Source organism: Vanacampus margaritifer, chromosome 1 (genome assembly GCF_051991255.1).
Source record: "Vanacampus margaritifer isolate UIUO_Vmar chromosome 1, RoL_Vmar_1.0, whole genome shotgun sequence".
Classification (NCBI taxonomy): domain Eukaryota; kingdom Metazoa; phylum Chordata; class Actinopteri; order Syngnathiformes; family Syngnathidae; genus Vanacampus; species Vanacampus margaritifer.
Window position 1 is genome coordinate 55,709,331 of NC_135432.1, and position 18,280 is coordinate 55,727,610.

General features: G+C 40.2%; 1 protein-coding gene across 2 annotated transcripts in view; it reads right to left on the reverse strand.

The window, feature by feature from the left end:
* Positions 1–5,225: 5,225 nt before the first annotated feature.
* Positions 5,226–18,280, reverse strand: part of unc79 (unc-79 homolog, NALCN channel complex subunit) — a 45,244-nt gene continuing 32,189 nt past the window's right edge. Inside the window, exons 33-51 of one of the 2 annotated variants that reach the window (XM_077555400.1) lie at positions 18,140–18,241; positions 16,539–16,655; positions 16,349–16,451; positions 15,453–15,593; positions 15,288–15,326; positions 15,082–15,194; positions 14,908–14,993; positions 14,346–14,519; positions 13,974–14,042; positions 13,785–13,895; positions 9,875–9,979; positions 9,714–9,791; positions 9,540–9,629; positions 9,302–9,477; positions 7,720–7,903; positions 7,434–7,634; positions 7,248–7,325; positions 5,712–5,753; positions 5,226–5,622 (exon numbers count right to left, since the gene is read on the reverse strand). In XM_077555400.1, the coding sequence (XP_077411526.1) occupies positions 5,434–5,622; positions 5,712–5,753; positions 7,248–7,325; positions 7,434–7,634; positions 7,720–7,903; positions 9,302–9,477; positions 9,540–9,629; positions 9,714–9,791; positions 9,875–9,979; positions 13,785–13,895; positions 13,974–14,042; positions 14,346–14,519; positions 14,908–14,993; positions 15,082–15,194; positions 15,288–15,326; positions 15,453–15,593; positions 16,349–16,451; positions 16,539–16,655; positions 18,140–18,241 (2,198 nt within the window). In that variant the 3' untranslated portion in view covers positions 5,226–5,433. Of the gene's footprint in view, positions 5,623–5,711; positions 5,754–7,247; positions 7,326–7,430; positions 7,635–7,719; positions 7,904–9,301; positions 9,478–9,539; positions 9,630–9,713; positions 9,792–9,874; positions 9,980–13,784; positions 13,896–13,973; positions 14,043–14,345; positions 14,520–14,907; positions 14,994–15,081; positions 15,195–15,287; positions 15,327–15,452; positions 15,594–16,348; positions 16,452–16,538; positions 16,656–18,139; positions 18,242–18,280 lie in introns of both variants that reach the window. The other variant, XM_077555399.1, reaches the window with a different exon arrangement.

Here is an 18,280-nt window from a genome sequence, read left to right on the forward strand (position 1 = left end):
AACTACACTTAACTCTGGTGTTTAAACACTTATGGGTGCATTGCACTAGTGTCGGTGTTAAAAATTGAAGTTAAACTACACTTTACTCTGGCAAATGGTACATCTTTCATATTGTGTTTTTTCTCCTTCTGAGCGCTTTACATTTTGACTACTTATGGCGCAGCATCAGGAGCAACTGCGGGTTCAGTATCTTGCTCAAGAATACTTTGACTTAGTGACACTGGCCTGGGATCGAATCGACGCTCTCAGGGTTGCGAGACAACCACTCTACCACTGATTCACGCTGCCCGAACAGCAACAACTGGATGTATCGCTATTAACGCATTCACTGCCATTGACGGCTATAGACGTCAAAAAATTCATTTGAACTATTTCTATTAGTTTAACATTTTTTTCCACTTTTGCTAACAAGAGTGTGAAAACCTAGAATTTTTTTATTGTACATTTAGATCAGATATAAAAATGTTTGATTAATCGTGAGTTAACTAGCGAAGTCATGCGATTAATTACAATTAAAAAAAAAAAATCGCCTGACGCCCCTAATTTTTAATGATCTTTTCTTTTCTTTTAAATCGCATCAGGCGATTAAAAATTTCAATTGTAATTAATCACATGACTTCAATAATCAACTCACAATTAATCACAAATTTGATATCTGTTCTAAATGTACAATAAAAAAAAAAAAATTTAGGTTTTCATACTCTTATGAACAAAAGGGTAAAAAAGTGTAAAATTAATATAAATATTTAAAATGAATTTTTGACGTCTATAGCCGTCAATGGCAGTGAATGAGTGAAATTGGAAAGTTTCTCCTTCACCAAAAATGAGGGTGTGGTCAATTCAACACTCAGGTTACGCCCAACATACACCCGAACACCCAAGGAAAAACTACTCTGACAGTAAAACTTTTTATCCTAACACTGCTTACTGCAAATTTGATCAAACTCTGGAAATTTAAAACTGACCAATTTGCTGTGTATAATTATCAGTTTTTGCACGTTTTCAGCCATTATCTTCAATTACTTATAATGTAGCCTTCGTTAGAAACAAATTTCTCAATTCACTTTACTGGGTCTTTTCCATATGTTATGTATTGTAAGCTGTCCTAAAAGGAAGGCCTGCTACTACCACCACTGAGGGGAAAAAAAACTAATTAAAAAAAAATTATATCCAGAAGACTGCACTGTCAGCATCAAAAAACACTAAATTCAGCGGATGTTGGTAACCAGCTAGGTCCAAGGTAAATCTAAAAAATGGTGCATGCTTCCGAACCTTTTCTAAAAGTGTCCGCTTTCACTCCAAAACCATCAGCCCAGCAATCGTCCTTTTTTATTTTCAAACTCCAGGAAACATTCCCTCTCTGTCTCTTATTAAGAACCACAAATTAAAAACATAGTATTAAATGTACAGTATAACCCTCTTCTTTGTAAAGAATAATTCCTGATACCACTCTCATGTCTGATCAGGTGTGCTTAATGTTGTAGCTGTGTATATACACTGCATAATGCAGGCTGATTCAGAGGAAGGCTGAAGACTCAATGAATTCTAATGTGAATGAGGCACCGTAGACTACTTTTACAGCGGCGCTCGCTCGCTGTGGATGTGCCGCTTGACGCTAACGCCAATGGACACGGTGAGCAATTTAAACATTCATGCATTGGCCAGCCTGGCCTGTGTGGCTTTTGCTGTAATAAAAACAAAGTGACAGCACTGGGCGGGGGCACCAGAGATTGTCATTTTCTCAACAGGCTTTACCAGGAACGATCATCCACAGGACAAAAAGGATGTTTTGTTTTCCAGGTGGAAAAAAGTAAGGGAGACAATTGTAACACCTGCAATTGCTCTAATCAGGAATCATCTAAATCTCTTTGCTCGTGATTAGCTTTAGTCCGTGATCCACATGTGAATAAATCCTGTCATAAAGCAGAGGAAGAAAAAAAAAAGTGACAGGAAACATAATTTTGACATTAGAAAACAAATTTTTTTGCTCAAATTATTTTTGTGAGAACATAAAGTAGCCTGCTTTAATAACTCATTAAACATATATCGTGTTGATTATGTGTCTGTTTAGCTCTATTTTATTGACATTGTGGTAATTGTCATGTTTTGGCTCTGTGGGGTTGGGTTTTTGTTTGGTTTTGGGTGTTCATATTCTTTGTTCCTTGTCTTTCCCCTCGTCTCGTTATGTGTAACCACATCCGCCTGTGGATCTTCCTTTCCGCTGTGTGTCAACCTATCAGTGCCCTCGGCCGCTTGTGTCTTCCCCAGGTGTTTCATGTCAAGTAATTTGAAGAGATGTACTTAGTTTGCGGGTTTTGTTTAGTCAGTGTGGGTGCATTGTCTGCGTTTTGTGTGGAAGTTTGGGTGTCAAGTCTTCGTCACAGCCAAGTCGTCTTCGTCACAGCCAAGTCGTCTTCGTCACAGCCAAGTCGTCTTCGTCACAGCCAAGTCGTCTTCGTCACAGCCACAGGCAAGCCATAGCCCTATCCAAGTCATAGCCATTCCACAGCAAGTCGAGGCAAATCAGGTCCTGTCACGTCACGCATATTTCAGTCATGGCGACCAGTCCAGTCACGTCACATCCAGTCATGGTGACCAATCACGACGACCAGTCCAGTGACGTCCAGTCATGGCGACCAGTCCAGTGACATCCTATCCAGTCTTGGCAACCAGTCCAATCACGTCACGTCCAGTCATGGCGACCAGTCCAGTCACGTGCCATTCAGTCATGGTTGTCTGCTCACCTTTAAACCTGTGTTTCGTTAAAGTACCACGCATTGGTGGGTGGTGGGTGGTAGGTGGTGTCTGGTCGGTGCTGGATTTCTTTTTTTTTCTTTGGTCCTTCCTCGGGTCTCCTGACGGCCTCACGGCTCTGGCTGCGTTCTGAAGTGTTCGGTTTAGGTGAACGGTATGGGATTTTTTAATAGGTTTTAGGTGAACTAATGAATACACACTCACACGCACGCACACACGCATATGCACATACACATACACATACACATTCTCACCCATATACAAAATAAAAAAAATGTAAAAAAACTAAATAATAATAATTAAAAAACAAAACAAAAAGAGAGAGCAATGATGATGACATGTCAAATCGGTAAAATTACCGAATGAACAATACTTAGCTCTCCAGAGAGAGAAAACAAAAAAAAAGTAAAAAAAAAATGTTTTAACTGTTAGCGTTAACAGCTAGCTTATTACTAATGCATTCAGCGATATGTAGCTACAATGTAGCATATCACTCCATGCCATTTATTATTAGACACTTGAAACTAGTTTGCAAAGTGGTTTGAACACCCAAGGTCGAAAGAGCTCAAAGTAAGAGACACAAATGTCCAAAATGTTACAATTGCCCAAGGTTTCCCGTATTCACACTGCACTTAGAGTACGTAGATGTACATAGCCCTGTGTATAAAAAACACAAAAACACTGGCGAAAGTAAAAGTCATGATGAGTAAAGTAAAAGTTAAAAAGTACGGACTCAAAAAATGTATCAACAGTAAAAAGCAAAAATGATTTATTTTTTGATTGTCAAATATGAATGTGCAATACCTTTTTTAATGACACAATAAAAAGTATATTATCACATTTTGTTTCCCTCTTTTGTTAACTCAGGCTTTAATGCTATCAAAAATAGCATGCTCCCATAGCTTTGCTAACGTTGATTAACAAAACCTTACATGTTTTTTTTCCAGATTAGACAAAGAATTTTAGAACTCCAGAAGCTATTGTTTGTTTGTTTTTTAAGTAGCACAGTAACTTAGACAATATGAAGCTGGTCGTTGCTGAATATTTACTAAACTAGTATGGTTTTCTTTGGACATAAAGTGGTGTAATAAGGTGCAACTGGCAAATACATGTCTCGAGACTCACAAGAGTGAAAAGACCTAAAATTGACAACCCCTTTTAAATGTATTTTTATATCAATTCTTTGTACATTTAATTTAACAACAGCTGATAAAGAAGATCCGATCAGAAAAACAGAATTTGCTGTACTGTACACATATCGGAATAATAGTACAGAAACAAAGTATTTGTACTTTGTTACTTCCCATCACTATGCATGAGTGTTTATATGGAAGAGTTGTGACTTTCACAATTTTTGAAGAGCCACTCGCACCCTATCCACCCAAGAGACCTTTGGTCAGTGTTAATTACTGCTGACTACCACACCGTCCACCAGGAGTCCATCAAGCAGGTGGGAAAAAAAACGGAAGCGGTACCTGTAGGGCACTGATTACATAAGCCTGTTTGGGAGGCGGCTGACAGATGCAACCCTGGCGCGGGGCGACTTGATTGGACAGACCTGTGCGCTCGCGCACACACCAACCAGCCTCCCTTTTTTTTGTCCACCCGCCCGCAGCAGGAGAGCGTTGATGAGCCAAGACTGGAGGTTGATGACAAGGAGGGCACCGCGAGCCTGATTCAGCCAGTTTCGCGGGTCACCCGGGTTGAGAGCGTGAGCGTGCATGTGTGTGAGTTCATTAGTCACATTTGTGTGACTCATTTGGCTCACACCTCTCATCGCAGGTCCTCTTTTGCACGCACAAATATAAAAGTCAAATCCACCCAAACGGCACATGGTCGAACGGCGCGGTGCTCTCCGCTCTTCAATTGCCAATATTTAAATGAGCAAATTGGATTAATGTTAAAGCTTGATAATGAAATCCGAAAGGAGATGAATGTGCCCTGCTGTCATGACATCTGTTATCCTCAGGCTAATGCGGTTAGACCTCACAACAATGCTTCATCATAACAAACCACATTAGGCCAAAGGTAATTGCGTTTGCTTGGTATAAGTATATCTGCGATGAGGATGAGAGGGAGGCCTCCACTTTGGGCTGGTAGAGGGCGTGGTGACGGGGAAGTGTGGGGGACCTCTAACCAAAATAGTCTTTGTTTAACTCTAAGCTCTGGCTCCGTCTTATCGAGTTACGAAGCCGCTCCCGCAGCTCCCGCGGCCTCCTGATGGATCCGAGTCGCGATGGCGGGAGGCAGCGTGACGGACGTTCTGACAAGAATCTGAGACGGCGAGCGAGCTAAATGCGTGTCATGTCATTTTCCCGGAGAGGTCCGGTCTCTGGTCCACAACCGTAAACAAGGCGGGCTGATTTAATCGCCCCCGCCATTCGCATTATGGTAAAATGGACATTTGGAATATGAGCGGGGACGTGAAAGGGAAGTAAATGTCACATTTGAATATAGGAAATGACAAGGTGTCTTATAAAAAAATGAACTTTTATTGTCCGGTCGAAAAAGATTTGCACGCATTTGCATTCAGAGCACAACACAGATAAATAGAAATCTTCTGCCAAGTGAGCCATAACAGCTAAATAGCATAAATCTACTGTACATATTATACTAAAGGCGGTTCAACCCAGGTGAGCGTCCTTTTTGGTTATTCCGTGCGGGGTTGCAGAAAGTAGGTTACATGGGGTAGAACTGGGAGGCGGCCTCAGATGACTGAATCTCCACCTGAGCCATCTTGAATTGAGTGCACTGCAGCCACTTGCGCAGCGCGAAGGGGGGCGCTCCCGCCGTCTGACCTTGCAGATACTGATGGTTCACGCGGTTCTGGATGGCTTGGAGACGCAGCTGCAGACCTGCCGACAGGTGCTGATGCAGGACGGAAGGGAGGGCGGTTAACCAATAGAATGGTCGGAATAGATTTGCTTGGATATTTTGATGATATTTACAGGGTTTACCTTAAGGTTGGACTGGATCATGGGGAGCCACATTGGAATAAGCTAGGGGAAAGAATAAAGAGGGGGAGGGAGAAATGATTGGTTGGTTTGTATATATATATATTCACAGTAAATTTTGTAGAGTACATTTTACTCTAAAAAGAGTCTATTTGATCCCACTCTAAAACAGAGTTAAATTTACACCTATAAGAGAGTAAATTTCATTTAAAATATGTTTAGTGCATTTGCCTATCCCATGAAAAACCTAGTAAAGATTTTTCACAGTAAATTTTGTAAGGAGAGATTTTGACTACATTTTACCAGTTTATGTATTTTTTATTTTATAAAGCAAATTCACTCAAGGGTTGAGGAACAAACCCATAACTTCAGGTTGAAAGACAGCCAATCTACTCCCTGAGACATGCCGCTCCGACTGCGTGTTAGCATAACGCGCATCCTAGAATCTTCGTACCAACGTTTTTGGTCTTGGATATCAGCGAACAGTTGGAGTGGCATAGCTCAGGTGGTAGAGTGGCCGTCTTCCAAGCTGAATGTCGTGAGTTGTTTCCTCAACCCTTGTGTATTTTTTTTAACAAACTAGTAAAATGTACTAAAAAAAATATTCTTAAATTTACTTAGAATTTCTGAGTGAAAAAGCTTGACTATGTTTTTGTCATAGGATAGGTCAGTTCTTTCGTACACAGTAAAAATACTTTGAGTCAAATTTACTATTTTACTATCTTCCGAGTGTAAATTTGACGAAATAGACGCTTTTTAAAATAAAAGTTACTCCACAAAATGTCCTGTGTATGCAGGAAAATACCTTACAGGCATGCCTGAAAAAAAAATCCACAAATTAATAAAAAAAACAAAGAAGAAGAAGCTCTGATACCATTTTACAAGCCTGCACAGGTGCAATCGTGTGCAGATGACTTACTTACTGACCCCCCCTGTTATTATTCTCTGAGAGGAACAACAATAATGTCCCTGGGTCACTTTGACCCGGGGTGTGTTTTAGTCATCCAAACGTGTCAGAAAAGTGTATAAGCCAAAACCAACACTTTGTTTTAACCACTGTGTTATGTTCAGTTCTCAGGAACAACAATGATGTTTCTGGGTCAAAAGGACCCAGAGGCGCATTTAATTATCCAAAAGTGTCAGAAACTTCTTTTTGTGTAGAACTAATATTGCTAATAATAAAGAAAATACTTATTTTTTCAATTCATCATTGTGTTTGATTTTCTTGATTAAGTAATAACACCCTGGGTCAATTTGACTCGGGGTCATGTATAATTAAGTACGGTATAAGAATTTTTTTGGGTGGTGCTTTGTGGAGTTTGCTATATATGATATAAGTTTGTGTTTTGGGTATCTGAACAATATTTGATTAAATATAAAACATAAAACATAAAATATTTTTTTTCATGGTTTCTCTATATTGCTTTCCTAAACGTGGGTGTCAGTGTAAATAGATATTTTTTTATTCTGATCCAAATAAGGATTGGTTTACTCTGAGGAAGAGTGGACAAAAATGTGGTATAAAAAAATCTTGCAAACCTTGACAAAGATGGTTGAGTTGCACTCCTGCAGTGCTTCCATCAGGCTAATAACATGAAGACACACCATCTCTACCATCTGAGAGAATAATAATAAAATAAAAAATTCATCAACGTTAGAAGACTTTTCATATGTCATATTTTGCACACTTTAAGCTTGTGAAAGGGGAGGCAAAGCACTCACCACCTTATTGTGCGCCATGAGTTGCAGGATGCTGGGTGTCACACGACTCCAGAACTCCAGGCCCGTGAGAATGGCGCCGGAAGAAAACTCTGTCTGGTTCTGGTTCTGCAAAGAGGGAGCGGCGGCCGCCTGCTCGCAGTAGATGGTCCACAGCTGGGCAAACATGAAGGCGTGGAACAAAGAGCACATGTGCAGCACGGACGTCTGCGTATAGACACAAATGTAAAAGAATCCCGTGAATAAAAACAGGGCGTGATCATTAGAACTGACGCGCTGATTCATGCCAGACCTTCGACTGCTCGGGAAAGCCAATAAGGATGACAATAAGATGGTCAGCGATGTGGGAGCCGGCATCCAGAGGGATGGGCATACAGGAAGTGGAGCCCTGATGCAGGGCGCAGTGTGTGAGGGAGCCCAGAAGGAGCCAAGACAGCTGACGCACGTGGGAGACGCATTCGATGAATTCCTTCGGGCTGCACGCAAAAACGTGACGTTGACGACATCGTTACAACATTGGCTAAATGCTATTTTTTTACCATTACCATCAACATTCTATCACACAACTTCTCCTATTTTATTTTTTTTAAGTATTTAACCCAAAACGAAAAACTTAGGTCAAATTAGATTAATAATCCTCAAAGCAACCTTTTTGGGGGGAGTTGTTTTGTGGGTTATTAATTTGACCCAAATTTTCGAGTTAATTTAATATGAACTGACCCAACTTTTCCATTTATTTAACTCCAAATGTTGGGTCAAATTAAATTAATAACCCACAAAGCAACCCAGGTTTTGTTTTTGTTTGTTGTTGTTTGTTTGTTTGTTTGTTTTTTTTTGGGGGGGGGCTTATTTGACTAAAGTTTTTGGGGTTAATTGATTAACCCCAAAATTAAATAGTTTATTGAATAACCTAAAAGTTGGGTAGGTCTCTTTTTGACCCAATTTGGGTTATTTTTTAACTAATATTTTTTTACCCAACTGTTTTTAGAGTGCCGGTGTTTGAAATGTGTGGCCAAATGCACCATGACCCAACTTTTTGGGGTTAATTTAATAACTCCATTGAATTGGGTCAAAAATGAATCAACCCAGCATTTTGATTTATTTAACCCAAAAAGTTGGGTCAAATTACAATAATAACCCAGAAACACATTTTTAACCCTAACGCAAACATTTTAAAGTTAATTGCATAATACAAAATGTTAGGTATGTCCCTTTTTGACCAAATTTGAATTTTAGATTATTTTGATGATTTTAGTCGTTTGTTTGTTTTTTACCTAATTTTGGTTATTTTTGACCCAACTGCATTTAGAATGCAGGTGTTGAAAATGTGTGGCCAAATGCACTTCAAACTTTTCAACCTGATTTTTAAACCTTGTATTATTGGTTAAATTGTCCTGCCAAAGTCATGGCAGACATAGCATGTCCCATTGTGAGTCAAGGACTCAAATTTTTGGGCTAATTGAATAGCCCCATTGAATTGGGTCTAAAATTAATAGACACAAAATATTTTATTTATATTATTTATTTATTTATAGTTATTATCATTTTTTGGTTAAATTAAATTAATAACCCATAAACCAACCCATTTTTATTGTGTTGTTTTTTTTGACCCAACTTTTTGGGGTTAATTGAATAACACAGAAATTAAAATGTTAATTGAATAACCCAAAATGTTAGGTGCGTATATCCCTTTTTGACGCAATTTGGGCTTCTTTTTTTTCCACCCAATTATTTTTTTTACCCGATTTGGGTTATTTTTGACCCACCTGTATTTAGAGTGCAGGTGTCCAAACTTTAAACCTTTAAATATTAGTTAAATTGTCCTGCTAATGTCCTTTAATGGCAGGCACAGCATGTCCCATTATGCGTCTCACCCTTGTTGCATGGTGGAGGGAGGATGGTAAAGCCAGGGCAGATAACGGACCACAGCTTTGTTGTCACGGTGATTGCCTTTGCTGATCTCCATGGCGACCACTTGCGCCAAGCCCACTTTCAGGTTCCCTCCGAAGGTGTCCTCGTGCAGCGGCTGGCAGCAAGCCTTCATGTGACTCTGAAGGACATGTTGAAAGAGGGCACAGTAATAGTGCTCTTGTGATGCAAAAGAAGACTCACCTTGAGTTTGGTCAGCGTGTGCATGTCTGCAATGAAGTCCAGGAGCTCGCTTATGTATTGTCTCATGCATTCCATTGCTGCTGTTGTGCACTGTGAAAAAGGGGCGCACTTTTTATTTTTAGGCCGTCTTTACTCCAGCTGCTGATTCTAATAAGGTTCTTAGTAAAATCTCACCCCGGGCAATGTAGCAATCATGTGCTTTTGGATGATGGTGGATTCTGCTAGCCGTGTGCCGATATCTGCACAAATGAACTGGCAGAAAAAAAAACACAGTGCAGCAAGTTTCAACATACATGTCAGTGTGAAAATCAACTTTTTGGCGTGCTTTTTTTTACCTGGACCAGCAGTAACAAGTTTGTGTCAGGCAGCGGGGATTTGAACTTGAGAGCTTGAAGCAGCTCCAGCACCACAATGCGCGACATGTAGAACTTATCTCGCTCCTGGATGTGAAGAGATAAGAGAAGGGAGTAAATGTACTGATGCAGCAAGACTGCCTTTTTCTATTATCGCTCTCCCTTACTCATGCTGCGAGGAGAGCATAAACTCACGCGGCTGAATAGAGGGGGAAGGACAGGCGGCGAGAGGGTGGGAGGGAGCCAAAGAATAGACAGACAATAGTGAGGCTGAGGAGTAGATTTAGGCCAGTTCGGATCTCTCCTCCCTGAGTCCCAGGCAGCTCAGATGAGGCTGTCAGGCTGCCTTCTCCCTCCCCGAGGACAGGCTGCTCTCTTTGTTCATCCCTTCCACACAAAGCCCAGCTGCCTGTTTACAAACCACACTGTCATCTCCTGGCTTCCACGTTTGCCTCCCTTTCTTGGTGCCATCATGTTTGCTTATGTTGGCCGCATGCTCCCAAGGAATGTAAAGCCATTCGCTTTGAAGTGGACACGGCCATGTTGTCACATCCCCCCCAAAAAATGGCGATGTTCAGACTTAGTGAAAAATCTGTGGGGCGCATTGATAGATTGGAAGAGTCGATACGCTGTAGACTGAATGCAAAACAAAAGGTAGATTAACAAAAGCAACCCTTTCAGACTTTTTTTTTTCCAGCGCAAAAGACTCTCTTGCATAAAAATTGCCATTCAAGGGCGGCACATAAATGCTGAACAGCAAGTTTCTTTTTGTGCATTTTTTCCCCACAAAAACTAATTATTATTGAATAAAAAAAAATATTCGCATTTTATAAGAATACAAAAACACAAAATGCTCATTATTATTTTTATTATTATTATTATTATTATTATCAAGGTACTAGTAGTGAATGGTAATATTACAACTTATCAACATATTCGCAGATTTTTTTTCAGCATTTTTAAAATGTATTTTGTGTATTTTCCAGGAATTTTCCACCCCATTTTTCTAGTAATTTCCTCCCATTTCCACCCATTTGTTGCGTAAACGCATAATGAGTGCTTATCAGCGGTTTTTGTTTTTTTTCTCACAATTTTATAAATTTGTAAACAAATAAAAATATATGCATAAAAAATAAATGGTGAAGGGCTGATAAAGGGGCCACTCAGAGTTTGTCCAGGGGCCACATGCAGCCCACGGGCCGCCAGTTGCCAATCCCTGCCATATGTTTATTCTTAAAAATTCCGAATTTTCATTATCATAAAAAGGCTGCTATTTTAACACACCCACTGTGTTTATTTTCTATATCCACTGTATGTGCGCTTTGTGCACGGCCACACTTAAACTCTCTAAATTAAAACTTAATGGAGCATGTCAAGCTCGGTAAATAGAACCCCACAGGCCTTGTAACAGCAGAATCCACTGATGCATACTATAGCAACTTCAATAAATAAAAAAACAAAAAAAAAGATTTAAAAAAAATCCACTTACTAATTTAAAATCCGACCTCCAACGACAGAAAAAATGAGTTGAGAACATTTCCCAGAAATCGCCTTAAAAAAAAAAATAGCATAGGACAGGTTCCAAGAGTAATTGTTGATAGTGACTCTGGGTTTTGAAAAGCGGATATTGTATGGTTCGGAATTGAAGCGGGTGTAGGAAATCAATACTGCAGGAGACATAAAGCATGCACTGTTGACAGTGGCGGAGGATTGAAGATCCTCGGGGCCAAAAGGTGTAGACGAGTCTGGCTGGCATCTCCGTCTGAGGCTGCACCTCAGGAAACCGCCACAGACTCGTCGTCCTATAGCACACCAACCAATCATGTTAATCAATACTGGCTGATTGCCTACTTAATCACGTGTGATGCAAGGCCACATTTCTGGCTGTCTGGCGAGTCAGGGAAGTCGCGCGGCACCAAAAGAATGATGACCGAAAAGGCCTGCGAAACAACACAACTCAACATTTTGAGCGCCGATAATTTGTTTAAAAGGTTTAACTCTTTAGATGGAGCTGCGGCTCACAATAGCACTTTCATTGTGTCATCAGAAAAATAATGGTAGGTGATTGGACTCTGATCTGTTTCTTATAGCGTCCTTTTGGAGAAATGGGGAACAACAGACTAAATCGATCATTGCGGATAAATGATCCTATCCAGTTTCAGAGAGGCAGCAGTAACACAAACATGGCACCGGCTGTTTTGCTCAAAGAGTCACTGATACCAATGACTCAGATTGTGCCAGTAATAACAAGATAATCAAAAGGAAGGCTGGTTCTTCACAATCCAGAGTTATGTGTTATGACTGCGTTTTGGGTTGGGTCACATGGTCATTGAACTGTTATGGTCTTGTTGCTATATAGTTGCTATGAGGAGGTATCAGTCAGTCTTAATTTGTCTGGTCTTGTATGATTGCCTCTTATGAAGATGTGGTACAGTATCTGTCTGTCTTATTTTGTCTAGTCTTTTTTTTTTTTTGTCGCTATACAGTTGCTATGTATCAGTCAGTCTTAATTTATCTGGTCTCGTACAATGTTTGTTGTCCCTTAAGATGTGGAATTTGTCCGTCATATTTTGTCTAGTCATTTGTATTTTGTTGTTGCTATATAATTGCCATGAGGAGGTATCAGCCAGTCTTAATTTGTCTGGTCTTGTATGATGTTGTCCCTTATGAAGATGCGGTACAGTATTTGTCAGTCTTATTTTGTCTAGTCATTTTTTTATTTATTTTTTGTAGTCGCTATACAGTTGCTATGAGAGGTATCAGTCAGTCTTAATTTGTCTGGTCTCGTATGATGTCCCTTAAGATGTGGAATTTGTCTGTCGTATTTTGTCTAGTCATTTTTATTTTCTAGTTGTTATACAGTTGCTAGAAGAGGTATTAGTCAGTCTTATTTTGTCTGGTCTTGTATGATTTTGTCTCATATGATGATGACGTATTTGTCAGTCTTATTTTAGGTATTTGTCTTATTTTGTCTAGTCATTTTTATTTTGTAGTTGCTATACAGTTGCCACAAGAGGTATCAATCAGTCTTATTTTGTCTAGTCATTTTTATTTTGATGTTGCTATATAGTTGCTATCAGTCAGTCTTAATTTGTCTGGTTTTGTATGATTGCCTCTTATGAAGATGTGGTACAGTATTTTTCAGTCTTATTTTGTCCACTCATTTTTATTTTGTAGTTGCTATACAGTTGCCACAAGAGGTATCAGTCAGTTTTCATTTGTCTGGTCTCGTATGATGTTGTCCCTTATGAAGATGTGGAATTTGTCAGTCATATTTTGTCTAGTCATTTTTATACAGTTGATATGGGAGGGATCTTATTTTGTTTGATCTCGTATGAGGTTGTCCTTTATGATGATAATGTTTGATGATGATGTGTTAGCCACTTTTAGTTTGTCTAGTCTGATGCAAATGTCCCTTATGATGCGAATGAGAGTCAGTTACTATGCTATTAGTCACACTTAGTTTGTCTAGGCACTCTTTTTTTTATCATATAGGCCTTCATTCTGTCATATAGAATTGTGCCTTGCCCTAACTGGAGTTTCTGAGTAACACTTTTGTCAGTATGCCGAGGTTTTTCTCAGCATGTTGAGGTTTCCCATCCCTACTCTACTGTGGTTACTTTGAACTTTTCAGTTCAGCATCCAGCCTGCTCAAGATTCTTCGTTAAGGTTTCTCCATCAAGTGTTTTCTTCGAGGCCATTTGAGTCCAACACTTCTTTCTGTTGTTGCTTTGTATTTTTTTCTGTTGTTACTTTGCTTTTGTTTCTGTTGTTACTTTGTTTTTTTTTCTGTTGTTACTTTGTATATTTTTTTGGTATATAAAGACTTTTCAACTTTGATGTCCTGTCTACTTTTGGGTCCAAATTCCGCACCTCACGTGACATAATGTACCTTGTTGAATGCTTTGTAGCAGAGACCACACAGCTCCACAAGGTAGGAAAGGCTGAAGATGCCATACTGGATGACGAAGCTCAGCAGCTTGGAGAAAGGCTCCAGAAGGCTCTGAGGGACACAGGAGGTTAGATGTTAAAGGCCAGGATTTGGATAAATTAGCTTCCCCCAAATCTTCTCTGGGCTTACCCGAGTTGCATTTGTGGTTGGAATTTTCAGAAGGCAAATTATAATCCTCAAGCTGGAATCCATGGGGCACTAAGGCACAGACAGATTGAAAAAGCTTTAACGTCGAGACTTTTCTAAGTCCAAAAGTTCATGCAACTATTTCACCATGATGTATAATCATAACATTGGATCAAATTCATGTGGTGGTAAAAAGATTAGGGACACTTTAATTTGACCTCCAAGGTCAAACGCGGCAGAGTCAAATCAATTACAATCTCGAGACTCAGTCCTATTGAAGCTGACAAGTGCGCAGCTCCATGCTTTCTCCCGAGCCATAATCACATCAAAGCATATCAGGCGCAGGGCTAAGTGAGCCGTGGCGTCGATGGCTACCTTCAGAGGAAGCACAGAGGGCAGTTTAGTGAGGAAGGTCTGGAATTGGTTGCAGATGGTGGTCCACAGGTTGCTCGGGGAGTCCATGGGGAGGGCCTCCATGAAGGTAGCAATGTTGTCCAGGCAGTGCAGCATAGTGCCCCCTGCTGGCAGACTCTTCTTGTTGTTCAACCCCTGCCGGGGAGAACACAAAGGCATTAAGCGCAACTGTGTTATATAATGGCATTCTATACGCGTGGAGATATTTCCATTTAACTGATCGTTCAGTTCTGATCAATCACAACGCTCAGGACTGCAGCAGCGGATTTAGGACACCGAAGCACAGATTATTGCTCGCACGGGTCCCACGCCTCGCTGGGCTTTTATCTGTGTCATTTATTTAGCCCGGCAATAACAATCAAGTGGTGCAGTTGTGCAGGGTAATAAGGCAGGTTCTCTTGAATACCCTGAGGAATCATTGTTTTAAATGGGCTTATGCTGCCTACACGGAACCAAAGGGGAATCAAATGCTTTGACAAGAGCTCCTCCTGCTGGTTACAAGACGAATGAGGAGAACGCTCACCTCCAGCAGCATATTAAGCGCAGCAACAGAACTCAGCTCATTAAAATCGATCAGCGAGGAGGCAAGAGTCCGAAGAAAACTTCCATCTGCAGGAAGAAAAAAAAAAAGGCGTTTTTTTTTTTTTTTTTTTTGCTCTGTAAGGTTTCAAATTAATTGGAAGTGGTAGGAGTTGACCTTTTATGTTGCTTTGGAAGAGTTGTGGCAAAATGCCATTTGGAGCCAGCTGGTGGAACATACAGCGGAGGAACTGCTTGGCTACACCTGCAACATTCCCTGGAATCAACATGCTGCAAAAAGCACAAGGGGCGGGGTCATGTGAATGATTCAAGTCATCATCTATGGAAAACGCAGATATCTAGTGTGACAGCTTCATGTCATACCTCTCAGCTTGTCCAGAAAAATTTGCACTGGATGCCAGCCTGAAAGAAGTCAAAGCAGTGGATTAGACTCCAGAAATGAATCATGCATGCGTCCTGAGGGTTAGTTATGAAACTTCATCTAAGTGCAGCGTGGATGTAGGTTGCAGGGAGGGGGAGCTGCTCTACCTGCCCACAGACTGCATGATGTCCAAGAGCATAGGAGCAGCCAGATCAGGGCTGAGGTGGATGAACATGGAAAGCACCACCACCGCTAGGCCCAGGGTCTCTTCGTCATATTCTTCCAGGACGGCCGCACAGTCCCGACACCTAAAATGTCACAACACACATTTCTCCATCAGTAGCTGTCACTAAGCTTTTTATCTTATTAAGTTGTTCCCCCCTCTGCCTTCCAGTAGGCGCTTCTGCTTTCTAAGCGGTAAATTAGGCTGCTTTATTTCACAATTTTTAATCCAGTACCATATAGCAGATAAGGATCTAATTACTGCATCTGAAAGCAATTTAAATGTCTATATAACTATTTTATATAGCACTTGTCCACATTAGAGTCACATGTGCAATGGATCTGTCTGTCTGTCTGTCCGTCTGTCCGTCTGTCCGTCTGTCCGTCCATCCGCCCATCCGTCCGTCCATCCATCCGTCCGTCCTTCCATCTGTCCATCCGTCCATCCAACCAATCCACCCGCCCGTCCGTCCGTCTGTCCGTCCATCTGTTTGTCCATCTATCCATCCATCCATCCGTGGCCGATACCAGTATTGGTCGCCCTCTTGTGGCCATTTTATAATCAGGTACCAGAAATCAAAAATTGGGGAAATAGAAAATTGCCTTTAATTTCATGCAATTTCAAGGAAAAATGCTATTTTGATATGTAGGTCTTTCTTTAAAATTCATTATCATTGTTTTTTGGGGGGAATTTGATGTATCAAAAGTATTATTGATAGTCCTAATTTGTATCCATTACTACTCAAGATTAAGTTCACTTACTGGTATCAATCTGGGGGAAAAAAGTTGTGTCAAACATCTCTACTATAAAGAATGTGAATCTGAAAATGTATTCATTCACCTGTCAGACATTAACGTTGGTTGCTCATCAATGAATTCTTCAGGTGCAGGGACGAACATGCTAACTGTGCTCGGTGCAGAAAGCAGACTGGTCTTTGTTGGACCTGCAATATAATGAGGAGAAAACACATTCTAAAAATAATAACAAAACAGAAGTTGTTGGGGTTACTGTGGTTGATGCAATGACTAACCTGTGTCCCAGGTGCTGATGTTGTGCGGTGCACTGGACTGATGCTCCAGCTGCCTCTTCATCAGTTGGCTCATGGTCAGTGCGCCCAGAGAACCTCGCTTCACCTGCCGGTACTGAGCTGAAGGTCACACACAAACAAATACACTCACATTTAAGTATCCATGCAGGCAGATTGCGTGTGTGCTGATATGGAAAATGAATGCTTCAAGGACGATAAAACAGATGGTGAATCCAAGTCATAATGAAAACACACCATTTTGACACTGTGCGATTACTGCAGACCTATTTTTGTTTAGAAAGGAAGTGGCAAGTAAATAAGTAGAATCCTAGCAGATACTAGGGATGTAACAATATCCAAACATCACGATACGATAAATATCATAATATGAACCTCGCAATACGATAATTATCCCGATATTGTGTGGAGGTTGGCGATATAAAAAAAACTCACGATACTGTGTTCAATATGATGGCGTATTAGGGCCACGTATGAATCTATTTTCGGGGGGGGGGGGGGGGGTTGTGTTAGTATTCTGAGAAAAAACTAACTAATTTATGAGAAAAAAAACTCGCAAATTTTTCACTAATAAAGTGGAAAATTTGTGAGCCGATACTTTTATCAGATATTAGCCATATGTTGTTAAGCATTCACACTTTGAAGCGTTGGGTACTGCCAGCGACAGAGCATTTAAGCATTTAAGTTAATTTGTTAAAATATATATTTATTTGTACATTGATGTTTCCAGAATTATTATTTACATATTCATATTTGTTTTTTTTGTGTGCAAGTAGCTACTATAATGTGTCGAATCTGCTGTTCTCAGTCATTCACTTACATTTACCTAATGTATGCTAGCTTCTGATTGGTTAGTGTTAGTCAGCTGATAGGGGGTCAGGAAGTGTTGTCGCTCTAGCTGCCGAGTGTGACGAGTTCATTTTAAGAAGAAATCCGTCTCCATCCTGCCTTTTCATTTAATATTATTATAAATATATAATAATATATATAATATATAATAATTTATAGAGAGTACTCCATTAACCACCAACAAATCCTCACGTTAGCTCCTGGTGGACAAAAGCCAGTACCATGTTTAGACTATACCTACGCTATTTCTCGCAAGTTTCTACGTTTTTTTCTCGCAAATCTGCAAGTTTATTTCTCGTAAATTTACAAATTTCTCCTCTCAAATTTGCCACTTTACAATGTCGCAAATTTGCAAATTTATTTCTTGTAAATTTGTGGGAAAAAAATTCGCGCTAATTTGCCACTTTATAATGTCGCAAACTTGCATGTTTTTTTTCTCAGAATTTTTTTTAATTTTTTTTCCTGAATATTAACCCCCCCCCCTAAAACGCTGTTGTAGTAAAAACTCACGATACTGTCAAAAAAATATATATAAATATTTGCTGGTATGACTGATTTATATCAGTGGCCCAAACATTCCTAATTAAAATCAAACTGCACTAATAAACTAACCACCAGAGTGTGCTAGAACTACACAAATGAACTACAAGCATACCTTTTGTGACATGATGACAACGATATCGTGGTAATTTCAATATCGCGATATCACGATATTGCAGTTATCGTTACATTCCTACCGGATACTGAAGAGCGGTGACTTGTTTCGGGCACCGCGGCTTCAAGCGTTGGTGCTGAGGAAGATTCTCGCGGCTTTTCCAAGGTAGACAGAGCTTTGTGATCTGCACGGTTAAACAAACACTTTCAGGTTAAATCAAATG